Source organism: Globicephala melas, chromosome 5, assembly GCF_963455315.2.
Source record: "Globicephala melas chromosome 5, mGloMel1.2, whole genome shotgun sequence".
Classification (NCBI taxonomy): domain Eukaryota; kingdom Metazoa; phylum Chordata; class Mammalia; order Artiodactyla; family Delphinidae; genus Globicephala; species Globicephala melas.
The window spans coordinates 43,680,750-43,700,983 of record NC_083318.1 but is presented as its reverse complement, the minus strand read 5'-3'; the positions used below and the strand labels follow the sequence as shown (position 1 = coordinate 43,700,983).

Below are 20,234 nucleotides of genomic sequence, written 5' to 3'. Positions count from 1 at the left end.
CTTTGTAAGGGACACACTTTGTGATCTAAATGGCAAAAAATGCAAAAGTTAACACTGTTCATTGCTGGTGAAGTTGTGGGTAAAACATGTAGTATCAGGGCAGGTGGGGGAGTAAATTGATCACAGCATGTGAAGGGTGATTACTGGTACTTAGTTAAATAAAACATACTTTTTTTTCCTTTTCAGTGTCTGTCCTTTTGGAAAAAGTTGAAAAACACTGTCTATGCCCCTCAACAAGGGAACGTTTACATAATGAGTGAAACAGCTGTATTCTGGAATACAATCCAGTGATTAAAATCAAGCAGTGCCTAATCATCTAATCTAATCAATTAGATGTCTTAGTCTTAGAACTCAAAGATGTATTATTGAGTGAAAAAAGACAAGTTCCATATAGATAGATTTATTGTATAACTTTTATGTAAAACAAATAGAACAAAACAAAAAGCATGCACATAAAATGATATGTGTTATCTATGTGGACATATAAATGGAGATAAATGTATAATTTAAATATTTACAAGGTCACATAACATACTGATAACAAAGGTGACCTGGGGAGGGGTGAAGGCACTGACATTGGTGGGTACAGGGTTGTCAGGGAAACTTTAGACTCCTAATAATTGTATTAGTTAACCCTAGCTTCTTCAACAAGCAAAGCTCGATATCTCAAAGTCCAGATGGGTTTTCCCAGTATGTGGCAGCTCTCCTCCTGGTGGTAATCCAGGCTCCTCCCATCTCCTGGCTACTCCACCCATGGCCGGTGGGGGTCCACGGAATCCTCTGCTGGGTCTTCAATATCTGGCTGTTAGAGGTGGGAAAGAGCTTGCCAATTACATGTAGAATGATTTTACTCGTCATTTCTGAAAGCTGAATATGTCTTGATGTCTACTTGGTGGAAAAAAAATGAAAACAATGAGAACGTCCATTGGGCATTGGTTACAACTCCATCACAAGGCAGCACCCAACTGAAAGGCAGTTTAAGAAATGAGGTCTACTCTATGCCTAGAAAAAGAAATCAGATCTAGTGAACAGTTAGTGAGTCTCTGCAGCAGTACTGTATTAATTTTTTGCATGTGTATTACTTATGTAATTAAAAAGTTAATAAAAATTAAATTCAGGCATAGAAATAAACAAAGATTGGTTGCTTAAAAACAATAATCAGGGCTTCCCTGGTGGCTCAGTGGTTGAGAGTCCGCCTGCCGATGCAGGGGACACGAGTTCGTGCCCTGGTCAGGGAAGATCCCACATGCCGCGGAGCGGCTGGGCCCGTGAGCCATGGCCGCTGAGCCTGCGCGTCCGGAGCCTGTGCTCTGCAACGGGAGAGGCCACAACAGTGAGAGGCCCGCGTACCACAAAAAAAAAAACAAAACAATAATCATTCTACTTTACCTCATCCTGGCCCCAAGTAGCTACGCAGGCTTTCTTCTCGAGTCATCAGATTTTTCTGCTGTAAAATGAGGATGTGGAATATAATCATGAATAACCTTATTACATTTATTAAATAATTGTTAGTGTTTTGTAATATATTTTTCCCACATATGTTAAGTGTTATTCATAATCACTAATCAGGAGCTAATCAGTATCACCACGAGTTAAATTCATTCCTACTCAAATCAGAGAAACATGCTAAACATATTCCTTTTTTAATAGTATTTTTGAAATATGGAACTGGCTAGGGTTGCATTTTGAGATTTTCAGAGACCCACTGGGATTAGAAAATACTATGGGAGTCACTGGACTAGACCTGAGGTCTTCTCTGGCTCTCTCATTCTAATTTAGTAGCTAGGCTAGTGCCTCATATAGAGCAGTGCTTTCATGGGTATTTGTTAAAGAAATTAGTGAAATCATAAGTTGAATTCATGCAAAAATTTATTAAAAAATATATGTGTGCATGTGTGCACAAGAGAAAGGTTTATACCTAGTACAAAAATTATTCAATAATTGAAAATATGTTAATAGATAGCTTTCTAAAGGAACTTAGACAATCAACTCAATAGTGAGAAGGCATTTGATCAAATTAAACATCCATCAGGATTAAAAAGGACAAAATCATAAAAACAAGATGTAGAAAAAGAATTTGTTTTTCTTTCCGTAATAAGTAATATGATCAGATCTCAAATCAACATATAGTACTTCCCTAATCCTAGAGGAAATTCTCAAAAAAATTAGGGGAAAAAAAAAAAGAAAGCCTACTACTTTCCTCATTATTTAACACTTTTTTTTTCTCAAAGAGCTGTTCTAACTAGTGTAATAAGATGAGAAATTAATGGTATAAATATATTTGAAAGAAGGAAATACATGGATTTCTTCACCTAGAAAACTCAAAAAAAATCTTCTAAAGAACTATTAAAATAGTAGGAGCGTTCAAGTAAGTGTCAGTGTTCCAAATAGAAATATAATGAAAAAAATTATATTAACCATTCAGCATAACTAAAATATTCAAGCATTGTTAGCTATTTACCTATGGAAAGCTACAGAATAATTTTGAGGTAGAAATAAAGACTTAAACAAGTGGACAAACATTTCATGTTCCTGTACGGGAGGATAGGGTATTTTAAAGATGTCAACCCTTTTTTAGCAAATTCAATTTAATTTAAACCAACCTCCTTCCAATTTTTCTTGTGGGGGTGGGGGACAGGGGGACTTGACAAAATTATCTTAAGGATCATCTTTAAGAATAAACAGTATAATTATGAAAATGTTGAAATAAAAATAATAGTGAGGGCAGAAATAAATCTACCGGATGTAAACTACATTATAAAGTTTGGATAACTAAAAGAATATTGTACTGTCATAAGGAAGGAATGAGAGAACATTATGTAATGGAGTAGTTCATCCAGACAAGCTCTTCTAAGGTATAAATATTTAAGATCTGACGAAAGCAGCCGCCCAAATCATGGGAAACGCACATATGCTCCTTGACACGTGCTGTCTGTCCCCTGAGCCAGGACTACTCTCTTCCCCCTGGTCCCCTGTGTCTGATTGATGTCTTTTCATCCTTTAGCTTAGGTCTTTCTCTGACACCTCACTCTCTCCCCATCAACCCTGCACCATGTCCATGAGGCATCAGTAACTAGAGCATGGACTTATTCTGAAAGTCAGTAAAGGATTTCAATTTCATACTTAGAGGGTACTGATTCATGGTAAGAGGTCCAGCCATGGCTGTGGACCTCACCTGCAGAATGTTATTATCAGTGCTTTGGATAAAGGGGTAAAGAAACTTTGCCCCTCATGAGAGGCACACAAGTGAGAGAAACACCCTGTGGTAGAGCTGAAAAAATCGGGATCCAAAATTATCTGATTATGCCAAGGCACTGGTTGAATTAAATGAAAGGAAATGAAGTAAGGATTACAAGTAAGTTCTTGGAACTTGGAACACATAAACCCATTCGTGGACTGCACCCATTCATTCGGCAAATACGTACGGGTCCTAAATGTGTGTCAGGCGATAGATAAACAGTGTTTCCAAGAACAAACCATGACACGCATCTCATTTGTCCTTAATTAATGAATTAATAGCTCTAACAATTGCTTGATCAGAAGCTCCCTAAGAGCGGGATGGGGTTTATCACAGTCATCGTCGTTTCTCCAGCCCATATGTGAGGTGGTGTGGCAGAAGTCTTTTGGTAGAAAATGGAAGAAAAATGCCTATTAGATTTCTGGGAGGATCAAAAAATTTTGTGGCGTTTTGGAACCATGTTGACAGATGGATGACACTTTTAAAAACAGTACCTTCATCAGATCAAGATACATTTAAAAACAGAGTAGGTCCATCTGATCACATCACTGGCTGAAGCCTTCCAGTGCTATCTCATTGCACTAAGATTGACATGTCAGCCCTTTGCCGTGGCCGAGAAGGCTCCAGATAATCTGACCCCACCTCCTTCTCTGAGCTCATCTGTCACCTCACTCTCCTTGCCTGTGGTCCTTCCACGTTGCCTGCTGTCTCATACTAGGACACGCCAAGCACCTTCAGTTCTAGCTTATTCCTCTCTTAAGGCCTTTGTCCTTGCTGGTCCCTGGGCCTGGACCTTTCCACTGCCAGATGCTCACATGGCCCGTTCAGTCCAGACTCAGCTCCATCAACACCTCCCCACTGCAGCCTTGCACACCAGCCAGTCTAAACTAGACTACCTTCCTTCACTGCCAGCTTTATTCTCTGTCTTCCCACTTGTCTGCTATTTATCTCCATCACCTAAAACAAAGGCAGGCCCCGTAGCAGGTACTTAATAAACATATACTGAATGAAAGAATCTTTGAAATAGCAAGAAAAAAGATACTTAAATCAGACTGCTTTGCTTGAGAAGTAAAAGGTATGTTAGAATGAAATAATGTTAATTTATGGAAGTAAAATGAATTTGTCTTGTTTTCCCTTCACTGAGACAAAGGAATCTGCCTTCAACCTGTATCACCCCCATCAAAGTTCAAGCATGTCTTATTTCCATTGTTTTGACTATTTATAATGGCTATTCATAATAAGTAGAAACATCAATATTGTTTACTTCACTACAAGGCGCATTTCCATTTACATGCTAGCATAATGCGTTTACTAATTTCTGAATACAGGCGAGTCTAAAGTGGAATGAATCTTCGTGTTTATTATGTAGTAGAATTTTTTATTTATTATGCAGTGGTATTTCAGGAGTAGAATTTCCTTTTGGATTTCTGAGGTACTGCAGCTTTAGAACAACTGTATAAAACTAAAACTACTCAGTCTTAGGCAGCCAGTTTATCCAGTATCTTGTTTATGAAAAATCGTTTAAAAATCAGAGTTACCACTTGTTTTATTATAATTGACTTTGCCTAATTAAAAGCACAAATGCGTTGTGTGGTTATATGGTTTTCTCTTTCCAATGAGGTAGAAAATCTTTAGTTAAATAATTGTCAAGAGTTAAGTGGTACTAATATATTGTTAGTTATAAGCATTCTTCTTATTCCCCATTTTAATTGGGGTCCTCAACCTCTTACATTTTTTTTGAAGTGAATTTTCTTTGAAAGAAATTACAGGCATTTAGAATATAAGTGATGGCCCCAAATCAAAGGTCTTAACATCGGACAGTGGTTTCTCAAAGGTCTTGGAGAACTTCAGAGCGCTTAAGATCTGAACATCAGAACGGCAGTTTGGCAAGAGTATTTACCAACAGCTTAGAGTCACACCTAATAAACTATCAGAGAGTCAGAGATTCTCCAGACAAGGAGCAATTGTTACATTGATTTCCCTAGAAGTATGTGAGTATGATTGTTTTACCACAACCTCATCAGGTTTATGTTTTAGTCTTTTTATTATTATTTTAATATGTATCGTACTTTGATTACTAGTTTGAACATTTTCCCATATGATCATTTTCTTCTTGCAATTTCTTTCATGTGAATTCCTTATAAACACCCTTAAGAGTTTAAGAAAAAGTTTCATAATTATTGATAGAGACAATAGGCAGATGCACAGTAGTTTATATCGTCTCAGTGATTAAGAGTTCCCAATGAATCCATTTGGTTTCTAAATGGGGGAAGAAATCAGCTAATATCTACAAGTATCCTGTAGATACCTTAATATCTACAAGTAACACCTACAAGAAAAGATAGAAGCTAGATCCTGCCTCCATAGCGCCATCAGCTCTATGCAAGAACTTCTGGGGAGCCGTGCCGGTGCTTGAGGACAAGACAGAACAACAATGAAAAACTTCCCAAGGAACTGGAATTCAGAGCTCAACATCCAAATTAGCTAAGGATAAAGTGTTAGCTATTCAGGACTAATCATGTTTACCTACACAGTAGAGCATTATTTAAACATTCTTTATACACATTTCAGGCTCCTGAATAATTTAATCTGTGATTTTCTTTTCTGTTTCATAAACACACGGATAAATAACATTACCGTATTCCACTCACCTAATATCACAGCAAATCTTCCCGTGCTCTCTTACTCGCCATACTTTCCCTTTCCAGTTTTTGGAGCATTGACCTAAATGTGTTAGAAAAATAGAATCAATTTAATAACCTATTAGAATCTTAATCTCTTTTCAAGTATATTTGAGAGATACGATCCCTTTCGTGGAGGCACAGTGTAGATTTATACGTATCAATATTCAAATTATTTTTAGTTCCAAGGACTAAAGTATAAATGTAAAGCTTAGGTGCAGCTTATGAGTGTGACAGTATAAAACTTAAATAGATCTAGAACTGGTGTGGCTGATGAGTCAGGAGACCATGGGGTCTAATCTGAAATGTTCACTGATTTAAAGTCATTTAAATTAGGCTGTGCAGTGTGGTTGCACGATTTATTAAAAGGACATTTTAATCTTCTTGGTGCTTCAAAAATAATAAAATTGTATACCGAATTCAGGATTCAGAAGAAAATGGCAAAGAGTTCAAAATCATAAACCTATTTTTAACTTTAACTATTTTCACATTGCATTATAAATACTTAGATATTTTGTTATTAGAAATGAGGTATAAAGACAAGGACAAAAATCTATCTTTGTGTTTCCAGCACTTGCCAAAGAGCTTTACACCTACTCTGGGTTCAGTGAATGTTTATAGAAGAGATCAGTGAATGAGCTAGAAGGATTTCCTCAAGCACATGCAATTTTTTTTTTTTTTGGTTGTTTGTCCCATTCACTGTACATTATCTATATGTTGCACCGTGTGTGTGTGTGTGTGTGTGTGTTGTATTTTTGACTATACTCCCTTGCAGAACAGAAGCTCTTTAAAGATAATCTTTATGGTAGACAGAATAATAGCCTCCCAGAGATGTCCAGCCTGAATCCCTGGTACCTATGAATATGTTACCTTACATGGCAAAAGGAACTTTGCAGATCCAATTAAATGAAAGACCTTGAGTTGGGAGATTATCTTGGATTATTTGGGTGGGCCCGGTACAATCACAAGGGTCCTTAAAAGCTGAAAAGGGAGGCAGAAGAGGAAGTGAAAGTGAGGCCATGAGGATTCCATCCACCATTGCTGACTTTGAAGATGGAGGAGGGGGTCACAGCAAAGGAGTAGAGACAGCCTGTAGGTGCTAGAAAAGCAAGAAAATTGAGCCTGTACAGAGAAATGCAACCCTGCTGACACCTTGATTTTGGCCCAGCAAGACCCATGTCAGATTGTCAAACTATAAGGCAAATAAGTGACAGATGATAGATAGATAGATAGATAGATAGATAGATAGATGATAGGTAGATTTTAAGCCACTAAATTTGTAGTAATTTGTTACAGCAACAATAAAAAACTAATAGTCTCTGACAACACCTTTCTCTCATCACTTCCTCCTTATTTTATGTGTGTTCACGCCTCCATTCCATGCTGGAACAGGACAACATTAATCAGGATTCTTCTGTTTGCAAATCACACACTCAAGCAAAAAAAGGAGGGGGATGGTATATCTCTCATAAGTGGGACCTCCAAGGGATTGAGCTGGCTTCACTCCCAGCTAAGACAAGGCCCAAATCAGTCCACAAAGACTCTTGGTGTCTCTGATCTGCTTTCCTCTATATTGCAAGCTTCAGCATTTCTACAATTCACATGCTTTTAGTGGCAAAACTGCCCTCTTTCTTTCAGGAAAGGATTCTAATTTGCCCATCTCTGTAGCGTAGGAGGTTGAAAGTGTGCTATGGTTATCCATTGCTACACTTAAAAATGCCCCAAGACTTATTGGCTTAAAATACAAACACTGCTTTTATTTACTCATGATTCTGCAATTTGGGCAAAGTCTGTGGAAGGCAGCTCATTTCTGATCTGTGTGAAACCAGCTTGAGGCAACTCATTTGGGGCTCAAGGATCCACTTCCAAAATGGCTTCACTCATGCAAGCTGGTGCTGGCTGTTGGCTGGATGCTCAGCTGGGGTTGTTGTCTGGAGAACACAGTTCCCCTTCATGTGGCTGCTCCACATGGCTAGGTTGGGCGTCTCACAGGATGTCAGTTTTAGAATAGTTGGACTTTGTACATAGCAATGGGGTTTTCCCCCAAGCACAAAGTGGAAGCTTCTAGGCCTTCTTACGTTTTGGCCCCAATAGACACAAGGTCACTTGCACTACATTCTGTTAATTAAAGCAGATCATAGGGCCCAGTCCAGATTTGAAAATAGGAGACTACATACACAGATCATGAATTCCATTGTTGGGGCTGGTTGGGGCCATCAGAGTAGCAGTCTACCACAGTGGATAACAGAGCTTTGTGAGTGATGGTCCAAGTAAGACCATCCGTTTCCAAAAAAATGGTACAGGCAGTCCCACAAAGGAAACAGGACTGAAAACAAACCTCAGGTATCCATAACAATCATTTCCCTCAGTGCTAGAAAGCATTCCATGAAGCAAAGCTGAATTTCCCTCTACGTCTATTGACTGTACAGCTTGTACATTTCCTGGAGTTGGAGACGTGATTAAAAATTTAAAGTTAAGGAATTAACGAACTTTTTTCCCATTTGACTTTTCTTAAACTATGAATGAAAATAATGATATCATAGAGCAAACACTACAAAAAGAAATTGTGCAGGATTCATGAATAAACTATAATGTAGGCTAATCCAATGATGTTTATTTGCAATAACCTTTTTAATGTGACAATTCCTTGGATATTGTAGTAAAATATTTTCACCCTACGTGTATGTTTTTATGGTTTGTGTTTATTTTCCACAGTATAGATCCCCAAATGTCAAATTACTAGAGCTGATTTATGGTAATTAGTTTTAAGTTAGAATATTTGAAATGCATTTAATTAATCTTAGCTGTTTAGCAAAGTACAATAAGGTTTTTTGCATTAACAAAGTTTTCTTTATAATATATCAGCTATGCATATGTTTAAGGATATGATGGACTCAGATTACTCTTACCTGAATTTTATATTTAACAAATAAACATGCACTGTTGGGGATTAGACAGTGTTTAGAAAATGTATGTATAAGGATTATTTAGGCTGAAATTGCCAGAGATCCTGGAATATTTAACACACACTTGTTGATTGATTTCACTGCAGTAAATATGAAGCAATAACAACTATATAAATTATTCAGAGACTCGTCATCCACATCGGGATTCTTTAGAGATCACTTCAGAAAGCAGTTTGGCAGGATATTCTTTTTCTAGTTTTTTTTTTTTTTTTGAAAATCCATGTACAAAAGAGAGATAGATCCATACAAAATGGATAAATACTGATGCTTTTAAAATGAAATTAAATATTTTTAAACATTCAAGTGAAAATTGCGTGGTTTTTCCTACTAAAGTTCTCTTGCGTAATTTATTTATCTTGAGTATTATTTTTGTCTTTCAGGAAGCCTTATATAGTGAACGTAAGAGATTTATTAAAAACCTTCAATCGCTTGAGAGTGCTTTAGTACTTTGCCTCAAAATCTGCACATAGGCAAAATTCCTGATATTATGAGTTGGGATTTTCAGTGTAAGAGGATTTAAAATCTCTGCTAAAGCACGGGCTTGTTAGCTGTTTCTAAGCGTCATATATCAGAGGGACCCAGCTACTTACCAATCGCTCAAACTAAAATGGGGCAGGACAGGACACGTGGAATGAAAGAGACCAATTTAGACCAAGTGGAAGGTATCAAGTTCTCTGAAAATGGCCCTTTTATTCTGGAAAGATATTTTATTCAACTCCAGAAGCGGAGAGAGTAATCAGCACTTACATAGGTATGGATCTCTTTGTACATACAGATACAGATCACTTTTTAAAGATTTCCCTTCATTAAAGCAATTTGAGACATAGTGTTGGAAAGTGCTTTAGTGGTTGGGTGTTTGCAGATTTGAAGTTAGAGACCCCAGTTATCTACTTATAAATCATGTGACTTTGAAACATTCCTAAAACCTTTTTCTTTTGTAATAACCTTTTTGGGTCTCAGTCCCCCATTCTCTTGGGGTTGTGCTAAAGAGCCAATGAGTGAAGGCCAAAATACTTCACATACCGCAAAGCATTACATTATCAAAATTTAGATCATTATGACTACTACTGCCAATAATAAAACATGATTGGGTAACTGGTCTGCAAACAATCCATTGAAAAATCCAGGTGAATTGGATATGTTTTATTTTTTGAACATATTTTAACTTAGAGAATACACATGAGGTCCAAAGTAGTCAGTACATTTGCCCCCCCTTATGTTTAAAGTATTAACTCTTACATTACTGACTTTTGATGGACACTGAATCTGGAAAGATGACTGTATAAATTTTTCCTGAATATTAGGGATTTTATTTTATTAACTGCAGCCCAGAAGGAACATGGCGGGTAATAAAGAGAAATTTGCCTCCTGGTATGACTTGTATCCAGTTGGAAGTCTGGCAATGGTGTGGGGCATATGAGACCATCTGGATGTTCTTGTTAATGGTTTATTTCTCTGTTGTTTCTCTCCCAGCTATCGGCAGGACCCTCATCCCCCGTTACTTTAGCACTGTGTTTGAAGGAGGAGTGACTGACCTGTATTACATTCTCAAACACTCAAAAGAATCCTACCACAACTCATCCATCACAGTGGACTGCGACCAGTGTGCGATGGTCACCCAGCACGGGAAGCCCATGTTTACCAAGGTACAGGGCAGGCTCAGCAACAAGCCTTGTTCTTCTTTGGGTGCATTGAAGCATAGTAATTATGGTTGTCTTCTGGAACTTTAACCTGACTTCTCACGTCTCAGACGCTTTCAGCTCTGTGAGGTCATCGTTTTTGTTTGTAACATGGCAAGACCCTGTGGTGAACCCTGTTCTAAGGTGTGTGCATGTGATACAGATCCCAGGCAAGTCAAACATGAGAGACCCTCAAGACGAAGAGAAGAGAGTTTGGGCTGCCTATCAAACTTAGGCTGCTAAATTAGAATTTTGATGTTTTTTAAAAGTTGAGATATAATTGACATTTAACGGTGTATTAGTTTTAAGTATATGAAATAATGATTCGATATATGTATATATTGTGAGATGATTACTACAATAAGTTTAGTTAACATCCATCACTACACATAGTTACAGTTCTTGTGATGAAGACTTTTAAGATCCACTCTCTTAGTATCTTTCAAATATATAATACTTGAAAGATACTAGGTATTGTTCACTGTAGCCCATGATGTTGTATATTACATAGAATTTTGGTTTTTATACAAAGGGTCTTCTACAACTAAAAGAACACTCTCCTGTTACTGTGTGGTCAGTATTTGTGTTTTGTTACTAAAATTAAACAATTTTTAAAGCTAAATTCAAATATTAACAAGCAGGGGAAAAAAATCAACAAACCACAGCTCAACTAGCCATAATCTTTAAGGAACACAAAAACATAAAAATGTAAATGGAACACTATAGACAATCCCCTTATATCTTCTCCCAAGGAGAAAAATTAGTAAGAATAAATATTTAGTCAAAGAATCTGGCGAACGGAAGTTTATTTTAATGAACACTAGTTCATTGCATTTTGACTAAGATTCAATGTGAAACTAATTTGTAATATCTACGATAGCAGCTATCTCTTTTAGTTGAAACACAAATGACAACCCACTCTTTATAGTTAAGAGAAGTTGGATTATCAGCGTTAATTGAAGAAGCCCAATTATAAAACTGAAGATGTGTTTGTTACTTATGCACCATTTTGTGGAAAGAGTAGCTATAAAATGTTTATTATTTAAAGTATTCTTTGATTTTGGTGCGATTTAACCTTTCCGGTGCCCACGAGGGAGTAAAAAAACCAAAGGAAATGCTTATAAAATGCTTATAAGCAAAGGAAATGCTTATAAAATGCAAAAGCAAATCATTAAATGCCATTGAGTTTATGGTATCTTGATTTTTGTCAATAGACATTTTAAATGTGGAAGAGGAGATGGGTTTTTTCCCTTTCTTCCTTTTTAACATTTGAGCAGAGAGGAAAGTTCCCACTGCAGGTGAAAGTCCATGCTGGAAAGAGTGTTTTGCTGTGTGGAAAGGAATGATCACCTAGATGATGGTTTACTCTGTCTGTGGCTCACCTATGTTCGGAGATACAAAACATTTACATCACCTTGTGGATACCTGAGCCATTTGTAGCATTACAAAGCCTGAGCACTGCAGAGAAAGCCTTTTTCCTGTTGCTTCATTATCGTTTGTGTAGGCTTACTGTTACTTTTAGGTCATTCAAGAAAAACACACCAATTCCTTATGCTTTCAGGGAAAAAAGAAATCCATGATATGTAAATAAAACTTTCCCATAATGAAGGAGCTACTTCCAAAGCCTGGAGCCGCTGAAAATAAAAATGCATGTTGAAATAGCGCTTTCATCTATTTCCTCAATTTCTTTCTTTCTCAGACCAAAACTTTTTCAGAAATGAGCACCGTCAGTTGTTCCGAAGATATAGTGCTGTACATTCTGGACTGGTTTTAAATCAAAAAGAATCCAGTTCTTTCGATGACTTGATAAAGCGCTTTTTTCATTCAAATTAAGAAACTAAGGTTTTCCTCTGTTGCATTTTCCCCTGTCCTGGAGCACTCCCCTCTCAGATGGTACTCACCTCCCAGGCGGGACAATCTCCTGAACTCAGCTCTCTTGGTCTCAAGCTTTAATTATTTAGATCACCCATCTGACTCTACTCCACAGCATACATTTGCCAACTCTTGTAATGAATATTTCTATACTGTGGAGAAAAATATCCCTTTCTGGGAAATGTAGCTTAGCTGTGTGGACTTCGTCCAGATGCTAATTATGCACATTTATTTTTAGAAAATTCCAAAGCATTCATTTTTTTTTCTCTTTTTTTTTTTTTTTTTTTTTGCTCCTTGGTGATTATTATACTACCCAAAGAACCTTTCCAATTTTTCTTTTGTTCTTATATTAATTAAAAATAAGTCATCTTTATGTAATAAAATAATATGGCTATTTAGTAGAAAACAGGGGGCTAATGACATTTCAGTATCACAAAGCAAAATAGTTTGGAATTTTTTGAAGGGGAGCCTGCTATTAGTACATGGCATCACTTAGCACGTTATGTGAGGCACTATCACATTGTTCTAACTTGGAATATCAATAAGCTCTAATTCTCCAAATAGCATTTGACCCAGCATTTCTTAGTTGCTTTTATGAAAATGTGGTCAACTTGGTGAATCAAAAATCAGCTGCAGTCCTAATCAACAGTAATATTTAATATTCCTCAGGACGATAGTGCATGTTTTGCAATTTCCTGATCCTAGGAACATTATAGATTATGGATAAATATGTAATTAGAGTTTTTAAACACACATTATGAAGCCTTTCTTTTCTGTATTCAATTTCCAATCAAACTGGAAACAAGGCTTAATAATCAGAAGGGCAGTCACCAAGATTTTCAGAGTCAAAGACCCCTTGAACTGTATTTGAGGGTGTGAATTCAGATAGTGAAAGAACTCCTCTCTGGGGTACATATGGGGTTATTTTGGGGGCTCACACACTGGAACCATAATTATAGCCTTTACTGGACATCTGTAAACATAGGTTTATGCTTTTTTCTGATCTCAATTATTGATTATGAAATTAGTTACTACTGCAGAAAAGTACCATGGAAATACCAACCAGTTTTCCAATATGAATCCTCATTCATGTCTTTGACAGTTAGTTCATCATTCTTACCTTAGCCTGTACACCATGTTACCATGTTATACTCCAGGATTTATACATTTACGCTCTTATCCTGACTCTAACCAAATTACTGTAATATCAATGATTGTATTGCTCTAATAAATGTATATATATATATCTATTGACATATGCATTTACATATGCAGCAGCTCAAAGTAAAACACAATGAGCTTTTTGCAACGGTTAATCTAAAAGCACTAGTCCATGCATGCTGTTCAAAGCATAAAGGCCAAGAAAATTAAATGAACATCCCCACCTAAAAAGTACATTGTATTTCATAAAAGCTACATGAGAATCATTTTATTATACAACTACATGGTCAGTATTGCTTTACAATTAGTCAAAGAAAGAAAAGGGTTAAAAAGCTACCGGTTAGTTTGAGAAATGTTCTTTTTTAGTTCTCTTGTTCCTGGCCTAGTCTCAAGCTAGCACGTGATCCGCTGAACGCCTGCCAGCCTCTTTCTTGTTGATCCTCCAGAGACCATCTGTGCTGGGGGCATTGATTAGAGTGTGTCTGCTGGGATTACATCTTTTCTGTTGCCATGCCAACTAATCAGCTGATTTTGGTTACCACAGAAACAAAATGTCAGAGCTCACAGTACGGTAACATGAATTCAGCACAACAGAAAATGTTTTCTTAATTGGGGACCCTTTTGATTTTGGATTCCAAGTGAAAGGCAGCTTTTTTTAAAAAAGGCCAACTTTAGATAAAAGCTACATTAATTGTATTGATTACAAGGAATGCACAGAATTTTTCTGAAAAGAGAAAACATTAATTCGCCTTCATAAGTTATGCTCATTTTTTTTTTTTACAATTTCCAAACAAGGAATATATACATATATATTTTTTTCTTAAGTGCCTCTATTCCATTTGCTGGTTGTTGCATATAAAATAAATCACAAAGCCTTCAGTTTCCTTTAACCTCCATGATGGGAGCAGGGGTTGGAGAGACTGCATAGGGCTTGGGTGGAGGCTGTGGATAGATTTACTTGGGGAAGACTAGCAGTGACCAAATTCTCTTCCATCTTTTCATGCAAGGAAGTCAGTCATTTAATTTCCCTTAAAGAAAACACCCAACACAATCAACTTAGATTCAGTTCTGAGGATTCCTCTTTTGCACATCCTATGCCTTGGATAAAGATGATTCCTTGGTTTTGGCTGAGAAAGGAGGAGTCCTAGGCTGTTGAGATGTTCCCTTTTGTAGGCCCACAGCAGTTTGGCTGCATGAAGAGTCCTCAGCTGGTTTGCTATGTCACAGTAAACAAAAAACACAGTTTAACTTGACCTTAGAGCTGCTCCAATTGAGTAATTCATCAGACGAACCCCATCCAGGCCTTCCCTTTATGAAATTCTATTCCAGTAGAAGTAAACCGAAACCACTCTCTGCCTTGGGTTTATGGTTCATAAACACAAAACAAACAGATTAGATAATAAAAAAGGATGACATTTAACTGGGCTAATATTTGTTTAAACAGCCAATAATCCTCCCTCTTTAAAAGAAAAGGATTGTAGCATCCAAATATCCCTTCCCTGTCCTGTGTTGTCAATACATTTCTCTGTCAATGTCTGGCCGCAGTTACCTCCCCTTTGTGAAAGCCTCCACTGCAGGTGGCTTCTGTCATGTTAACACTCCAGGGGGAATTGCGTGTCTTAATCTCCATGCAGCTCTTTTGAAAACCTTGTTAAATTAATTCTGATGCTGATGAGGCTCTAGAGGAGTGAGGTGGGGACGCTGAAGTCTTCCCCAATTTCACTGTGCTCGACTCTCATGGCAAAGTTGCCAAAAATGAGGCTCTGAAGACAACTCAGCCGAGGAGTTTTGGGGCAAAGAGCCCAATGCCTGAAATTACCCACAGATTCTGCTAATTGGCTCTGAGTTAGAGGTCTTCACCCAGGTTATCAATAATTATCTGACAGTGCTTCTGAGACCTTTGATAAAATGAAGATGGCAGACGTTATTAGCATCTTTCTTAAGTGGTGCCCTATCCACACATTACTAATTCTCCTGCACTGGTATTTCCCTTGTTTAAAGAAAATATTACCTTAAATTAGAGACAATAGAAATCACCTAACCCAGTGCCTAGGACATAGTTGCAACTCAATAAATGGTGGCTTTTTGTATTAAATTCCCAAAGAAGGAAGTGATTATTAATATTTCATAAAAGGTTGATATAAATTGCTAATGATCTTCATGGACTATAGTTTTAGAAATGATCATTTTCCCTATTCAGTTGATTGCTTTTTTTAATGTGTAGTGCAGTGATTTCCAAAGTTTTGTTCTTTTCTCGGTCTAAGAAATCTTTCTTCGAAAAGGCTTGATCAGAAGTCCAATGTTTAAAACAGATAAAACTGAAGCTGTTCTGGTTGAGTCTAGAAAGTGAGTGGGAACCTCAGCATCCAGGTGGAGGCTAAGTTTTTCCCAGCAAAGGCCCTGAGACACTGCTCAAACCCCCCCACCCCCCACCCCCGCAGGTCTCAGATAAGACATTATAACAACCTGTGGTCTAGGGTTCTGTGTTCTTTGGTTACATGTCTTTCATCTTTAAACTATCATTTACTGGCAGGTACAATACTAGGCAATCTATATACACAATTTCATTTAATATACTTTCCCAACAGTCCTACCTAAGGATATTATTATCCTCATTTTACAGATGAGGAAACTGAAACTTAAGGAATTTATTTGTTTTTCCCAAAGTTGCAAAATAAGTGAAAAATAGAGTCAGGATTTGGATTTAGGACTTTCTGATGCCAAAGCCTCCATCCAATATTTTCTACTGCTTCTCTAAGGTAAACATGGACTGAATAATGAGCTGTAATTGTTTAATTACAACTGAACCAATATTATGCCTCCACTTCCTATCTTATATAGTTGAGATAGAATGAGTGCCATGAGACTACCCAGCATTTTCTTTCATTTCAAAGTCATTAACAGTGAAAAGAAATGCAAATAAAATAAGAACTACATGCCTAAAATCATCTGACTTTCAAAAGAAGATAAAAATGCTACCCTGTCACTGATCACTCTATCAAGGGGTTCCTGAGCCTCAGAAACCCTGTCTCATTAATAATATATATTTTTCTTAAATTAATTTGGCTCCCCCAAAGCCTGGCCCTTTATGCAAGCAGAATTTGTCATGGCTGATAGGATGTGATTCAAGGAATATATTCTAAATGTGCCTCTATTTTCCACGTGTAACTAACTAATACCCACAGCCTTGGGTTAAGCGTTGCCCTCTGGCATTTCTCTTTGGAAGTGAAAACTTTCTCTGGTTGGGCAACCTTGTAGAAACTCATACGTAAGCAGGGATACTTTTATTAGATACTTTCTCCCAGAGTAGCATAACCAAGATTAGAACAGAGTTCAAACTCCTATGGTAGAAGCATAATGAAAGTGGAGAAAAAAGGAGGTGAAAGAGTACCGATTTTGTGGGGGACACACTGTGTGCCAGGAGTTTTTGACATATCATTGCTATAAGATGGGTTTTGTCTGTATATTTATAAATGAAGAAATGGGGGCTCCTGGAGTTTCAGTAGTAACTAGTCGAGTTACCTTTAGCTCATGGCTAGTGAGCAGCTGTGCTGTCTTTTGACCCCACTGATTCCAGATCTTACACCTGTCTTGGTTCTCCTTGGATACATCATCCGTGTCACATTTTTGTCAAGATCCAGCACCGCCCAAGGGGAGTCAGGGAGACCACACTGAGTGGCTGACCTGTGAGTTACAGAAATGTGGTGATCACAAAGTACCTAACCACTGAGTCCGTTGTTTGTTGCTTCCAGGTGTGTACAGAAGGCAGACTGACCTTGGAGTTCACCTTTGATGATCTCATGAGAATAAAGACATGGCACTTTACCATTAGACAATACAGAGAGTTAGTCCCGAGAAGCATTCTTGCCATGCATGTAAGTAACTTAATTTCTATTTTACTACTTCCTTTCATCCCCTCATTTTACTCAAAAAGGAGAAGCCCCGCTTTCTCACCGTGAAAGAACTCCCAGAGTCTTCACACTTTAGGTAATTAACTCTAAATTATGAGTTTTTCCCCCAAGTTTGGTGCACTGTGAGCCTTTTTAAAAAATAATTTATTATTTTAAACTCCAAATTGAGGTTACCTCAATAAACAGTTTGTACTTTTCTTAAATTCCATGCAGTCATTATCAAGTACTGCTCTGCCTGGGCTAATAAACCTGTTATGTATAAATGGGCAAAGAAATAGAACAAAGAGTAAGAAAAACAGTTTCCAGTTTTGATTAGAACCATCCGACAAGACCTGGGGCTCACATACCTCAGATCCGTGTCCATGCCCTTCCTAACCACAGCGCTGGGAAGCAGCAGAACACCTGGGGTCCTCTTGGTCGCATTTGGCCATAAATCACATCAAATTTATTGAGCACAAATGAGGTGCAAGGGTGGATTTGATGGCAATCTAGAGAGATTTTTAAAGGTAAGACTTGGTAGGAACTCATCAGGTCAGTCCCTTAAGAAGGAGTCACATAGCATCAAATTAAATAAATCCCTCTTCCAGAATGCGCGATGCAGCAGCTTCTGCGAAAATGCTTTGGAAGAAAATCAGACTGAATGAGCCTGATTTTTAAGACCCTGTACAATGAAAAGAGAATACAGTCACGGTAGTGAGCGTTTACTGGGTGTTTGATACGCAGGGCCTGCGCTAAGCATTTTGGACACCTTATATTTAGTCCCTACAGTAACTCGAAGAGGTGAATTGTTATTACTCCTATTTCGAAGTAAGGAAATGGAGGCTCAGATAGGTTTAATAAGTTGTCCAATGCTTTTCAGCCCAAAAGGGACAAATCAAGGTTTCGATTCAGCAGGTTGTGACTCTAACACCCAGGCTGATAAGCTGTCTGTCTCCCCACTGTCCATACACAGGCTGTCTCCCCAGGCTTTTGTCCTCAACACCCTCCTCCCATCTGGTTTGTCCAATCTCTACCCTTTCCATCGACCCTGTGCTTTCTGCTGTACACTTGAGTGCTGTACACTTGAGTGCTACATTCTTTTTGCCCATCCATGCCCAAGTCCTCCTCAATTTTCAAAGCCCAGTTCACATTCTCCTCTCTCCTTGAAGCAGTCTGGAATAGCCATTCTTATTAGTCTCAAAATAGACGGAGAAGCAGCAGCGTAGAGTAGTGGTCAGGAGCCTGGGACTGAGAACACGCGGGTTTGAATCCCTGTTCCTGTGTGACCTTGGGCAAGTGGCATGACATCTCTGTTCTTCCAGTCCCTCATCTATAAAATGGGTATAGTAATAGAGCCTGCCTCAGAGGACTGGTTTGAAAATTAAGAGTTAATGCACATAAGCACTTAGGCCAGTGCCTGGCACATAGTAGGACCTCTGCGAGTATTGGTGATTGGCTATCAGCAACAATGGCCATGATGAAAGCAAAAATATCCTTCCATGGGTTTATTATCGTCCCGTCTTCCAACTGCAATGTGAGCTCCTTGAGGTCGACCACAACTATTTGATGCGTCGCTACAAAACCAGCTCTTCCTGGAACCTGGAAAGGCTTCAATAAACACCAGCTCCATGTCCACAAAGGACCCCCTTTCCAGAAATTGACATGAAAAGTGACAAGCTCTGACTGTTTCTCCTGCATTTTATTTATATACACAAAGCCAGTTGGTTGTATCACTGTGAGGAAAATTAAAGTAAAAAAAAAAAGAATAAAGGTGTTGGTATAACCTAGATGGTCTCATGAATGCAGATGTGGAGACAAAGGGATGTTTACTAAGACGTCCTCTGTTTAGCAACAGTTTATAACAATTAAAAAAGAAGAAAAGACAAACAGAAAGAAAGAGCATCAACTAAGAGACACTTTACGTTGGAATCCAGAAAGAATTTTCAGTTTTTTCTGGTCAAACTGAACATTGGGGGTGGCCCACAAAACATCACATCTTTTTTTTCTGTGGCTGATACTTTGGAAAATATTATGCATACCCTTGCAGTCCTGCAGGATGAAAATTGTTGAAGACATCTATTTCTAGCCTTCGCTTAATGGGGAGGAGAGTTAGAATTTTTTAATATATGTGTATATTTCATGGTAGTTGCAAAGTTTTCACATTTAGTCCTCAGCTCCAAGCTGTTGAAAACAACACTGTCACAACACGCAGCAAAGGCCAGTCCTAAAGCATGGCTCTGCGAAATCCAGCCCACACCTTCCCTCGGGGCAGGGGGGCGGCAGTGCCAGGGACCTCGGAGGTGTCCTGGCTGGACTTAATGACCCTCCGCCTGAAGACACAGGGCCTCTCACAGAGGAGGTAAAGTCATTTCTCCCATCTGACTCAGTTTGATTCTCCCTGGCGATGGGTCTTGCACCACTGATCCAAAAGTGTCCTTAAGTGTTATATGCAAGTGTCTTCAAAATGTGAATTAAATTACCTCCAGCAGCCTGCCCTTCTGAGAAAAATTGACAAGGTGCAGATTGTATTTCTTAGCAGCTGTAGCACAGTCGAGGACTTTGTTGGTACCATCTTACAGGGCTAAAATATATGATTTTTTTCCTGTTTAGGCACAAGATCCTCAGGTCCTGGATCAGCTGTCCAAAAACATCACCAGGATGGGGCTAACAAATTTCACCCTCAACTACCTCAGGGTAAGACCAATGGGTTGATTATATTTCCTGTTGAGTTTGAATTTAGAGGTTTA

The 20,234-nt window shown here is 38.1% G+C and overlaps 1 protein-coding gene across 9 annotated transcripts in view; it reads left to right on the top strand.

Moving 5' to 3' along the window:
* Positions 1 to 20,234, top strand: part of LDB2 (LIM domain binding 2) — a 378,334-nt gene that overhangs the window by 286,836 nt on the left and 71,264 nt on the right. For all 9 annotated transcript variants that reach the window (XM_030864277.3, XM_030864278.3, XM_030864274.3 and 6 more), the window contains exons 3-5: positions 10,359 to 10,531; positions 17,350 to 17,472; positions 20,098 to 20,181. In XM_030864277.3, the coding sequence (XP_030720137.1) occupies positions 10,359 to 10,531; positions 17,350 to 17,472; positions 20,098 to 20,181 (380 nt within the window). The remainder of the gene's footprint in view (positions 1 to 10,358; positions 10,532 to 17,349; positions 17,473 to 20,097; positions 20,182 to 20,234) is intronic.